Source organism: Peromyscus eremicus, chromosome 20 (assembly GCF_949786415.1).
Source record: "Peromyscus eremicus chromosome 20, PerEre_H2_v1, whole genome shotgun sequence".
Taxonomy (NCBI): Eukaryota; Metazoa; Chordata; class Mammalia; order Rodentia; family Cricetidae; genus Peromyscus; species Peromyscus eremicus.
In genome coordinates, this window is record NC_081436.1 from 42,604,447 (window position 1) to 42,617,337 (window position 12,891).

The following is a 12,891-nucleotide window of genomic DNA, read 5'->3' on the forward strand; positions in this document are numbered from 1 at the left end:
ACCCTTTCGTGCCCAAGTTGCTTTTGGTCATGATGTTTACGACAGCGACAGACACCAACTAGAGCAGGAGGACTTCAGAATGTATTCCTGTTCCCTCTCTACCTCCTGTCTGCCCCATGACGTGACCAGTGGTCTCACATACCACAGACAAGAGTTGATAATGCCAACATGAGAAACGGTGCACTCTGAACTACGATTCAAAATAAGCCTTTGACAGTTGCTTCCATCACACTACCAGCACCAGACACTATACTTTGATACCTACTTGATGCCTAGGTCTAGTTCTCAATGGGCTTTGACCTGTTGTGTGTGTGGGTGTGGGTGGGTGGGCGGGTGGGCGGGTGGCAGGGACAGGGTATGGTTAGAACCCTGGAACATCGTCAAGAACACCAGTGTACCAACTTATAACAGTGCTATAACAAGTGACAGTCATGAAGCTTTATCCTATGTAAAAAGGATCTTATGGCTTAAATATGAAACATTTTCCACAAGGTCATATGTTCGAAGATTTAATTCCTAGCTGGTGGCACTGTCTTGGAAGGCTGTGGGACATTTAGGAAGTGAAGCCTAGCTGGTGACAGTAGGTCACTGGTTGGGTGCAGGGTCTAAGTTCTGGTTAGTTTTTGTCAACTTGACACCAGCTAGAGCCACCTGAGAAGAGGGAACTGAGGATTGTCTCCATCAAATTGGCCGTGAGCATATCTATGGGCATTTTCTTGACTGGCGATTTGAGTATATCTATGGGCGTTTTCTTGACTGACAATTTAACAATCTTGAACTACGATTCAAAATAAGCCTTTGATAGTTGCTTCCAAGAAAAGTAAGTAATAGAAATGGGACCTATGGAATCCTGGCAAACAACACTCTTGGTTTTTGTGGGCATCAGGTGCAGGAAAATGCATGCCTCTAAATAACTGCCTGTGCTGGGAGAGACTCAGAGCCTTATGTGCCAGTGTGGATTGTGACCCTCCAAGTGGATGATGTACTCAGCCTTTCCTGATGGCTTTGACCACGCATTTATCATAACTGTGTTTACTACTGACCTAAAGAACGTCATTGGTGACTCCAGAGAAAAAGAATGTTGGCAATATTAGGGTTCTTTCCACACCCATGCATTCCCCCCTCTACCTCCACACATCTCCTGGCCTAGCTCAGGACTTAGCTCCAGTCTCTATCCTTCCTGCAGCGTAGTCCATTCTGAAGCCATATTTGAAAACTGGAAGAGCAAAGAACCTTCTTCATTCAATAAATGTTAGCTACAAAACCCCTTAAAGATAACATCTTACCATAAGTACACGTTAGAGCCTTCCCCCGTTATCTTGGAATAAAGTGAGACTGAATGCTGGCTCTCACCTTTTCAATGCGCTTCATTCAATTCCTCAGAACCATAAAATCTGACAAATTGAATTACTAACTGAATTTAGCAGGATATCTATAAGCAAGGACAATAAAAAAAAATCAATGCACCTCTTTGTACCAAAGGAAAAAAAATAAAATTAAAACCGTAAATAAAACATTGCTTATAAGAATAAAAAATTATAAAACTAAAAAATAAATCTAAGAAATATGTGTGAGACTGCTACACTGGAAATTATAAAATAAAATAAATGGAGAAATGTTAGATGCTTGTGGATTGAAAAATACAATATTAGGGGGCGGAGCGGCGGGCGCTCCGTTTCCGGGTCAGGCCCTCTCCCACCGGCCGGGGCTTGCTCTTCTTCTCCATGGCTAGCGGCGGTGGCGCGGGCGCGGCGGCCTCGACCAACCTCAACGCCGTGCGGGAGACCATGGACGTTCTTCTTGAGATTTCAAGAATTTTGAATACCGGTTTAGATATGGAAACGCTGTCTATTTGTGTACGACTTTGTGAACAAGGAATCAACCCGGAAGCTTTATCGTCTGTTATTAAGGAGCTTCGCAAGGGTACTGAAGCACTGAAGGCTGCTGAAAATACAAGCTGACTTCCGGGAAAGTCCTGAACACATATGCCAAGCTCTGAAAGAAAATTTGAAGATTGCATTGTAGTCAAGATGTACAATGATATTACTGCTTGCTGCGTAGAAAATGTTTTCTTTTTAAAAGCATTTTAAAACCATGGCTGTGTGAGTTAGTGGGAAGTGGTTTAAGGGAGACCTAGCAGGCATGTTTACATCACAGCCATCTTGTTAATGGCCCCAATTCCATGGCATTGCTGTGCTCTTATTTATGTATTCCTTTTTTATAGCTCTGCTAGCTGTAATTTTCTAAACAGTATCTCTCAGATGTACACAGCTGTTGTGCCTGGTTGAAGTTAGTGGAACACATCAGAGGGGATGAATAGTAGTTATGACTTGTTGACATTTCCATTAGAAACCTTAATTTTGAATTGTTTATGCATAATAACTGGCTATATGTTCCACTAGGCTGAAAGTTGATGGGATTTCAGCTGCCATTTGTGAATTTTGCCTTTTTTTGTGTTTCACATCTTGTTTTTTAAAAAATAATCAAAGGCATATCTTCTAATCATATCTTTAACAAAATATTTAGTTTTTTAAGTAGTCTTTTGGCAGTTAAAAGTATTGACTAAAACTTAGAACTTTTAGAAACTTAAGATTTTAAAAATAATGCCAGGGCTTGGCTTAGCATTATTTGTAGTTTTGAACCATTTAAACCTAATGAGAGTAGCTGAGAATGCTTTTCTTTCTAAATTTTATACCCAAATAAAGGCCCACATAATAATGTATAAAGTGAAAACAGCAAACACGCAAAGTTCCTTTTTAATTTTATTGCCTAAAAATAATAGGAATGCTAACTCTTTAATCCTGAGTGGCTGTTTAATCAGTACATAGGTGGTGTATTTCAACAAATTGATTCATAATGTTTTCTGAAGTAGGATTTCCACTTGTTAAAAAAAACTAATGAAATGTGTACTAGTAATTTTATGTGTGATGTTGCAGAAAAAAATTGTGTGTCATTATTTTTACCATTAAAGCTTAAACTCGTGAAAATGATGGTTCAAAAATAAATTTAAAAAAATTTAAAAAAAAAAAAAAGAAAGAAAAATACAATATTAAAAAGATATTATTTGCCATGTTTATTTTACAAAAAAAATGGCTTTGCAAAAATTTACAAGAATACACTAATGATTAGTGGGGTGTGTGTATATGAGAGAGAGAGAGAGAGAGAGAGAGAGAGAGAGAGAGAGAGAGAGAGACTTCTACAAAACACTTAGTTTTTAGGAGAGATACATTTTGGATTGAAGTCCCCAGCTTTAAGCATTTGTTCAGCCACCTGCTAATCATACAACCCTGAGCAAACCCTCAATTTCTTTGTGCCTTAGTTTGTTATTTGCAAAAATGGAGGACAATGAATGCCCCTCTTGTAGGGCCATTGTGAAGACCCAGTGAGATTATACATGCAGGATACTGTTTGCAAACACTGACATGTTCTATCCCACATGCACTAGTTCAATCAGAAAACAGGATCCATGGCCTGAGCTTCCTTCCAGACTCTCTGCTGTGTGGTCTCGGCACGTCAGTGAGCACCTGGCCCTCAGATCCTGCACTTCATCCCAATGCACAGCTTCTCCTGAACTTGTCCCTCTCTTCTGCCCTGAACCTTCCTCACTCTGGGCCTTCTGTTAAGGTGACTTCCTCCACCTTTGCCTGTCAAGGTTCAAATCTTTCTTCCGGGCTTAAGTCAACCACTTGCTTTGATGTGATGTGTTTTTCGCTTTTGTGGGGAGGAACAAGTCATGCATCCCCTGGCCTCTATCAGCACTTTGTTTTTTTCTTTGTTACAGCATTTGTCATGTTGACATAATAGCTTCTGAAAAGACATCACTCACCTTCGCTATATGCTGAGCATGTGTAGGCAGCAGCCATGCCTGGTTTCTCTCTGAACCCCAGCTATCAATCACAGTATTTGCTGTGTATAAAGGACCCAGAAGGTTGGATTATGGACAGATGGAGGTGGGTAGAATATGCAGATAGAAAAGCTTTACCAAATTCAGAACTTCTTTGTCCCCATTTTAAAATGTGTTCTGTGAGTCACAGAAGAGATAAAGGCAGTCTGAGACTAGAGCAGAAGAGAGCCATATAAAATGTCAATGGCCGTCTGAGCCTTGCCCCAGTGCTTACCCTGGAACTGTGGAGAGAAAGTAAACTGTCCACTCTGGGACCTGGGAAGCCATTAGTGCTCTGTTAAATGGGACATCAGTTCTGGCTGTCATCAATCCTCCATCCATTTCCTACCATCACCCCCTTCACTAATGCATCCTTCCCTTTCATTCTCTTTATCGTGGTTAAATGTCTTCTATTGGCTGGGAATTTTTCTCCCGTATGGTCACTCAGGAAGAGTGTATGAGGTGTTTGCTTATTTGTTTGTTTGTTGTTTGGTGTACTTTGCTACACATAGGTTTACAAAGATAAATACTGCAGAGTTCCTTAGCTGGGGCATTCACGATGTGGGTAGGACATAGAAACCCGTGTGACTGAAAGCACAATGCAAGAAGTGCTCTTTCACATATAGACTAAGTGCTTTCAGAGAATGAAGAATGACTTACATGGACCTGGAAGGCACTAAAAGGAGGTGGTGCTCTAATTGGGTCCTGGAAGAGGAATAAGGCACACAAAGAAGTGACTGGGAAGGATGAACATGCACTAGATTCCTACGATGTGTCAGATTCCTTTGCATGATATTGTTCATATAATGACCACAACATTGGAGTAAGCAATGGCACTCTCAAAACATTCAAAACCTAGATAGTAACTTAAAGAGGCTAAGCCACTTGACCAAAGTCATGGGTGCAGACAGGGTTCAGATCCCAAAGCCAGACAAAAGGAACAGTATACACACTGGTGCCACCAGGACCCTCCAGTGACTCCTGTAGGAGGCTGGAGTGGTCAGAGAGGCCCTTTCTTCTTAATTAGCTGTGAGTCAAGCTGTTCCCTTTGGCTGGTCCTCAGGAAGGTCTATATCTCTTAGAAAAGCATCTTGTACCAGCCCCCAATACTATCCAGGCTATAAACAGGAGTCAAAAGAAAGCCTTCCTCCAAGCTCCGTCTCTTCATTCAGAATATAAGGCTTTCTTCTTTAAGGGGATTTCCCAGATTTAAAGCCTCCCCTCCAAACTTTTATTGAAACAGTCAATGTCAGATCTAAAGAAACAACTCCTCCAGTTGTGATAGATATCGGCATGTTTCTTTCCATATACTCTCAGACAAGATACCACATAAAAGGGCAAGAACTTCACAGCCAGTCCCTGGTAATCCATAGCATCTCAGAGCTGTGGCACTCTTAAAGAACCCTTTTGGTGTCCCCAATAGCTATAATCAACCATATTTCTTACATATCTCTGGGGATAAAGGATTCATTGTCTTCCAAATGACCTGATAATCTGGATCACTGCTTTCTTCAACATATACGGGATGGTTAGTACCAACCGTCAAGTTGACAGGATTCAAAATCACCTAAGAGACAAATCTCTGGACTTGTCTGGGAAGGAGTTCTAGATTAGGTTAATTAAGGAGAGAAGGCTCACTAAAACTGTAGACAGCTCCATTCCATGGACTCAGAGAAAGAGAGCTGAGTGCCGACATTCACTTCTCTCTGTTTCCTGACTGTAGATGCAGTGTGACCAGATGATGCTTCAAGCTTCGGCCTCCATCCCCTTCCCACCATGATGGACTGTGCACCTAAACTCTGAGATTAAATAAACCTTCCCTTCCTTGGGTTGGATTTGCTAGATATTTTGTCAAAACAAGACAAGTGAGTAATACAGTAGAGAAAGGACCAAACGTGGCTTGACTTGGATGCTTGTCAATCTCTGCCATTTCAGCAGCTGCCTGAAGCTCTAGGAGACAGCACCAGGGTTCCTTTGGCAGAGGTTGGTGGTGGGGAGTTGAGGGATGGGCAGCTTTGGAACACCAGCAGCTGCAGGCCTAAAAGGGACTCAGTGACTCTCGGGGTTAGCATCATTCTAAGTGATGTAAGTCCGCCATGTTCTGGAAGGTCTCAAACTCCGATACCATGTTCAGACAGAGGATGCATACCAGCCTCCAGTCAGTCTGCTCTTCTTTCCATAGACCCTGGACAATGCCATTCCCTGGGCCCAGCCTGAGCTAACATTCAAAGAGATTCTCTTCTATGACACTGGAGTTCTTTGTAAAAGCATAGGCCATACAAGAAAATTTCCCCTTCACATGCCTGGATTGTAGAGTGGAGGGATTCCATGTCACCCTGTTCAGAAGGACCATTACAACTTTTTTTTTTTTAAAGTACAGGCTGGGAGTGTTGGTACACAGCCATGGATCTGAACACTTAGGAACCTGGGACAGAAAGATGATGAATTCAAATCCAACCATGACTACCTAGTGAAACATTTTCTCAGAAACACACACATACACACACACACACACACACACACACACACACACACACACACGAAAAAATGGAAAAAGTAACCTCCCAAAATGCTAGCAAAGATACGAGAAAAGGGGAACTCTTGGGTCCCATTGGTGAGAGTAATAGTGTAGCCCCTATTTTAAAAATAAAAACTACCACATGATCCAGTTATTCCACTGCCAGGCATGTACCTGAAGGATTCTATGTCCGCATAGCACTGAGGTATACATCCATGTCTATTGCAACACGCTCTACAATAAGCAAGTCATGGAATCAGCATAAGTGCCCATGTACTGATGAGTGGATAAAGAAAATGTGGTGTATACACAGAATAGAGTGTTACTTGGGCATAAAGAAGATCAAAATCATGCCATTTGCAGGAAAGTAGACAGAATTGGGTAGCCAACTGAGCGACGTCAGCCAAGTTCAGAGAGAAAATATACGTGTTTTATATGTAAATTCTCCAATTTTTAAAAGACACGACTAAAGGGACTACCAGGGAAGGAGACTGTGTAGGGGGAGAGTTAAGAGATGAAGATAAGGTAGCTGGAAGTATGGATAGATCAAAGCATATTATATATGTGTTTACAGAAATGTCACAGTGAACCCCATTAATATGTGCGATCGACATGCATTAATAATGATAGTAAAAATAAAACTTTAAAAACAGAGAGTGAAGGGAAGGACGAGAAGGCTGTGAACCAGAGAGATGGGAAAAAACGAGAACAGGCAGAAGAGGCGGGATTTAGCTTTTAAGAACAGAAGGAGCTACTGATGAGTGGGGGCAGGGAGTCTGCCTTCCTTCCATGCGGTAGCCATCACACCTTCTGGTACTCCACATTGAGCCCTCGGCCAGGTGAGCCCTGCTAAAGTCCGGTTAGAACTTGTCAGGGTCTTGTCTACCTAGCGGCACCTGCATTGCCGAGGTGTCCTCAACATTTACAAAGAACAGGTCTTGTGCAGGCCAGAGAGAGAACTTATCCTTGACAGACCTCATGAGCAGGCTTCTCTCTGGCAGGACATTCAGAATTGGACCTGGATCTCCTTGTTCGGGCTTGTTTCATTAATCCCTTTTCATATAATTGAGAATTGGATTCCCTTATAAAAACATTTAGTTTGTGTGGTGGTTTGAATGAGATTGGTTCCCATAGGCTCACAGATTTGAATACTTGGTCCCCAGAGCGGTGCTATTTGAAAGAATTAGGAAGTTTGTCAAGTGGGGCTAAGGGGAAGAGGTCTTTTTTGTCTTGACCAAAATCCTCCTTTCTCATGTCTGGGGTACACGGGTCTCAGAGGCTGGCTGGGAAAGAAGATGTGCATTTGCACAGGGACCTCAGGTTACCCTGAGGAAATGTCGAGGAATCCACACACCTGTGTTCTTCTGCCAGGATGCTAAGATCCCAGCAAACATGGCTGCCATGGGCTTTTTCTCTGAGTTCAGGCCATCTCTGCTCCTTACATCTCCATGCCACTCACTCAAAACCTAACTTTTTCCTTTCTCAGAGCTTTGCTTTGGGATCCTGTGCCTTACGTAAAATGCTATGATGGGTAAAAATTAGAGTCTAGTTACTTTTTCCTATATCTCCAGAAAAGCAAAAAGAAGTTCCCATCCTTTCCAAGCACAACGTTGTTCAAGTTCAGTGCTGAAAGCCAACAGTCAAGGTGTCTCACCAACGACCTCCCTTCCTTTGCATGTCTGGGCTGCCTAATCACTTCTGTGACCAGAAGGAGCTGATTAGATCCAAGAGTAAAGCTTTAATTAGTGCAGTCAAGTATGGCTCTCTAAATCCCTCGAACAGAGCCAGCTCAAAGCAATTACTCACAAACAGTGCCCAGTCATCCATTCCCCAGACATGACTCAGAAGGGGAAAAAAAAACCCCAACTAGAAATTCGGTGTTCCAGCTTTCATTCGGATGGACAGACTGCCAGGACAAAAACAAAGCTGGAAGCTCACCTGTCCCATCAAATGGCCCTCTGCAGGTGCATGGAGGATACTTAGGACCACTTCTCCTGAGTGGGACTTCTGTGAGATTCACGGGGTCCCAGAAACAGGGCCCTTCCATACCTCTTCCCCCCAGTGCAGCCTAGTTCTGGAGGGTTCTGCTCAGGTTACTGTTACCTGAGTTGAGCAGAAGCTGGGGGTTGAGCCCCATGTCCAGGAGGAGACCCTTGCAGGCCTGTCCACTTCTTCAAGAGTGACTGTCTTTGGAATTTCAGCCACAGTTCGGGGTCAAAATATAACAAGTCCCACAAGTCCCAGATAGGCCTTCCCAGACTCATCCTAAAAACACCAAAGAGAAAGGTCTAGAGCCATGCACACTCCTAGGTCATAAGCCCAGAAGGCTCAGAAAAGATCTATGGTTGATACTGACTTTCAGCTCCAGAACTGTACAATGATGAAGTCCTCACTTGTTCCCAATGCATGATGGGAGTGAAATCATAAAGGAGGACTCCAACGTGTATCTATACATAAACACACATAACTACTTATACCTGCCTGAAACCTCAATTTACACGGTGGCATATGCCATACATTAAGCAATGAGAAGGATGGAGCCAAGACCCTGAGTATATAAAGAGGAACTGCACATCCTATTTGTCCTATTTGTATGATGCTCTGTCCTCACTCGAGTACATGACCATGTATAGGGTCCTAGGAGGCAGGAAGGCTGGTAGGATTTCACAGCGTACTGGGTAAGACTTTGGCCTCATTCACTGTGTGACCTGGAGCAAACTGCATAACCTCTTCATACCTTCATTTTGTTACGGATATTAAGTACCAGTACCGATGGGTATGTACATCTCAGAGTGCTGAGGACTAAGTGAGTTTCTGTGTGGAGAGCACCAGGCAGGTCCTAACCCAGCCACTGATATTCTTACAGTGCTGAGGCTCAGAAGAGCTGACAGATGTGTTCCGAGTGGCCCAGCTACACGCTGGCCACTGGAGACAGGGCTGCACCTCTCGCTGCTGGCTGAATGCTTTCCTCCTGAATGCTGCTACGCTGAGATTGAGCTCGTGTGCAGTTCTCTGTGATGGACACACTTCAGTCCGTAGTTTCTATTCTTTCTATTCTAATGGCTCCAAGCACTCTGAGACGGCCATTGTAGACTCGGTTAATTGAGCGTGTCACCCAGTCTTCCCAATAGCATTGAGCAAGGTTTGATCTCTCTTTCACATGAGGAAATTGACTTGCAAAATCTGGCTAGGGGTCAAATGGCCAGGTGTGGTGGCCCAGGCCTATAATCCCAGCACTTGAGGGGCTGAGGCAGGAGGATCGGAAATTTGAGGCCGGCCTAGGCAACATAATGAAACCCTGTCAGAGAGAGGGAGAGAGAGGGAGAGAGAGAGAGAGAGAGAGAGAGAGAGAGAGAGAGAGAGAGAGAAGAAGAAGAAGAAGAAGAAGAAGAAGAAGAAGAAGAAGAAGAAGAAGAAGAAGAAGAAGAAGAAGAAATAAGTAAGCAAACATTTAAAAGGAAATACAAAGCCAGCCATCTGCCTAACTTCCTATCATCACCAACAGCAGAAAGCACCCACTCCACCCATCCTGTCTAACCCCGACTGCTGCCTACTCCCAAATGTCAATCAGAGCCACCATTTTTTCAAGTATCCACTAAGAGTTAGATACCATGCAATCCTCACTAAACTCAGAGCACTTCGGCTCAGGGAGGTTAAGGAACCTGTAGCGTACCCACACAGGAATCTAACACCGAAGATCGCCTCTACTCCATTTGCAGCCCCATCCTCCCTGGCCCAGTCTCCAAGGACAAGCATAGGAACAGCATCTCCAAGGATCTGCAGCAGCCCAGCCTGAAGACAGCAGAGCTCTGTGAAGAGAAGCAGAGCATTGGGTCTCACCTTGACCTCCAGGCCCTTGAGAGGGCAAAGAAGCCCACACTCACTGACTCCCTGAACCAGGTGTGCCTGAGGAGGGACCATACCCAGCACTCGTCCTGGAAGGAAGACCGCTCCCCTTGGGAACTGAGAGGCTCAGCAGCGGAGGTATGTGGTACCAGCTGCCCCTCCCGCTGGGTAGGTCTCGGCCCAGGAAATGCCCTTCTGTGTGTACTTGTCTGGCAGTGCCCTATCTCTGTTTAGAACTGCTGTGCTCAGGTTGACTGCCAAGCCCCAGGGCTCTGATCAGCAAATACAGAAACCCAGGACAGGTCCAGAGAGCAGAGGCTGCCTGTGTGTTCTCATGGGGAATCAGGAAACCACAGGTAGGTCAGGGCTTGAAAGAGAGCTGGGGATGTAGCTCAGTGGAACAGTGCTAGCTAGCATGTGCAAGGCCCTACATCCTACCCCCAACACCAAACAAAGCAAACTCAAGAGAGCCTAGCTCCAGACAGTGAGGGAGCCTTGAGGCCTGCCTCCATCAGCCATCATGCTGGGGCCTATAACCATGCTCGCTACCCCCTGTTCAGTTGTAAGTTTTAATAATAATAATAATAATAATAATAATAATAATAACAGGAAATGTTTCCTCCCCAACTCCTCTTCCTACCTCCTTTGAGGCACAGATGTCAGAGCTGAGGCTTGGTTTGAATGTTCTCCTGGCCGTCTATTCTTTCCACTCTGTCCTTCCCAAGCATTTCCCAAACTGATCTCAACACACACACTGATGCTGTCCTGGTCTCCTCCTCCTCCTCCTTCTCCTCCTCCTCCTCCTCCTCCTCCTCCTTCTTGGAATACCCAAACCACCAGTATCTGATCCAGACCTTGCTAGTCACAAATACATCTTTCACCCAAAAAGGTTTCATTTTGAAATACATGTGGAGAGAACTGGGGTAAAGCCAATATCATCAACTCCATGGATTCCATTTAATCAGCTAATGTATAAGAGTCTCCAAAAACACCCTAGAATATAGTGATCCCTTAGCTGATGTAACAACAAAACAATATTATTCAGGCTGTTCATTCAGTAGGAGTGTCAAAACAATTGAGTGTCAGTCTGCACGGACCACAGTTGCAGACCACTTGACAGTACACACACACACACACACACACACACACACACACACACACACACACTCATCCTATCCTTAGCTTGGCTAGGGACCTCAAAAGAGATGGTTTAGTGTGTTCTTTTCTCAGGCAATACAGTTGTTGAAAAGCAATACAATTGCTGAAATCCAAGCTACCATCTGGCAATACAATCTTCTCTCAAAGAAGAATAAATTAATTATTCTTTACATTGAAGCTGCTTTCCTCATTTTAGGAAATGGCTTTGGATTATGTAAAGCTTATTTGATTTATCTGCTTCCTGCAAATGACACTGATACAAACAATAAATTTAGATTGCCTGCAAATTTTAATCCTGGGCTTATTATGACGGGCATGCTCAGAGAATTCATCTTAGAAACATTTGCGTTCAATGTCAAGAGTCAGCCACTTGACCTCAATTCCTGGTCACGACTCAACAGCTGAATGAAAGGAGACTAAATGCCACAAGACAAGACATTCTGGAGCCTCTCAGTAAACAACCCAAGGATGCAAAAGCCAAGCCTGCAGGAAGCTTGATGAGAAGATGCACTTCTACTAGGCAGTGTTCTTGGATAAACACAGCTAAGTAAGAGTCAACTGACGGAGTGAGCACCTGGGCACCTCTGAGAACCAGGGACCAAAAATGCATCTCTTCGGGGATTTGGGTGCTTTGAATCCCATAAGGTTTTTGCCTCTTTCTTCCTGGGGGCACAGAGATGGAACAAGGGTACCCTTCCTCTGGTGGAGTAGGGAGACTAATTGTAGTTTGCCACTTAAAATACCATCACTGTTTGCTCACTAGAGCAGACATCTTACATAGATGATATTCAGCCTCCATGATCTTCAAAGTAATCAAAACTATTATCCTCCCTTTTTAGATGAAGAAATTCAGGCCTCAGGTAATAAAGTTGCTGGTAGACGGTCATGGAATTTGCTGTTGACATTTCTTTCTTGTGCCTTATAACTTTTCAATGAAGCCTGTTACTTTGGAAATTATGAAAAATATCATAATAGAAAACTTAAGCTTATTACTAAATAAAGAGTCAGAAAGAATTAAGTTTCTCTCCTAAAGTTGCTGGTATTCCAGATGGGAAAATGAAAAGCAATTAACGAAGCTGTGTGATACATAAAAGTGGATTCTATCTAACTATAGCTGCCCAAGATCGCTTCCGGATCTGGAGTTAAAGTTACTTTGTATGGGGGCCTCTGTTCATCTCTGTACCCACAGGACTGAAAGATCAGGTTGAGGTTGTCTGTGACCCCCAAAGTTCTCTTTTCAGGGTCAGGACATTCCAAAAACATATTACCTCATCCATGGGCCATAGCTGACTGGACCACAGGTGAACTAACATTCTGGGGAAAATAATGACAGCATTTAGCCAGGTGGGTGAGAGAATTCACATTCAAGTTGGAGAGACATTGGAATCTGGTAATGAGATAGAATCTTAAAATTCACACAAGGAAAGGCAGTCTACTGAGACCACAGTGGGAAAACGGAAAGAGGACGACTTCCTGTTCTGATTAT

The 12,891-nt window shown here is 43.7% G+C and overlaps 1 protein-coding gene across 1 annotated transcript; it reads left to right on the forward strand.

Annotated features, from left to right (window-relative positions):
• Positions 1–1,658: 1,658 nt before the first annotated feature.
• LOC131896745 (mitotic-spindle organizing protein 1) lies at positions 1,659–2,095 on the forward strand. Its single transcript, XM_059247513.1, has one exon. It carries the CDS (start codon positions 1,725–1,727, stop codon positions 1,959–1,961), a length of 237 nt encoding a protein of 78 aa, XP_059103496.1. The 5' UTR covers positions 1,659–1,724; the 3' UTR covers positions 1,962–2,095.
• The last annotated feature ends 10,796 nt before the right edge of the window (positions 2,096–12,891 follow it).

Coding starts and splice junctions, on each gene's coding strand:
- LOC131896745 (XM_059247513.1), top strand. CDS start 1,725: ATGGCTAGCGGCGGTGGCGCGGGCGCGGCGGCCTCGACCAACCTCAAC.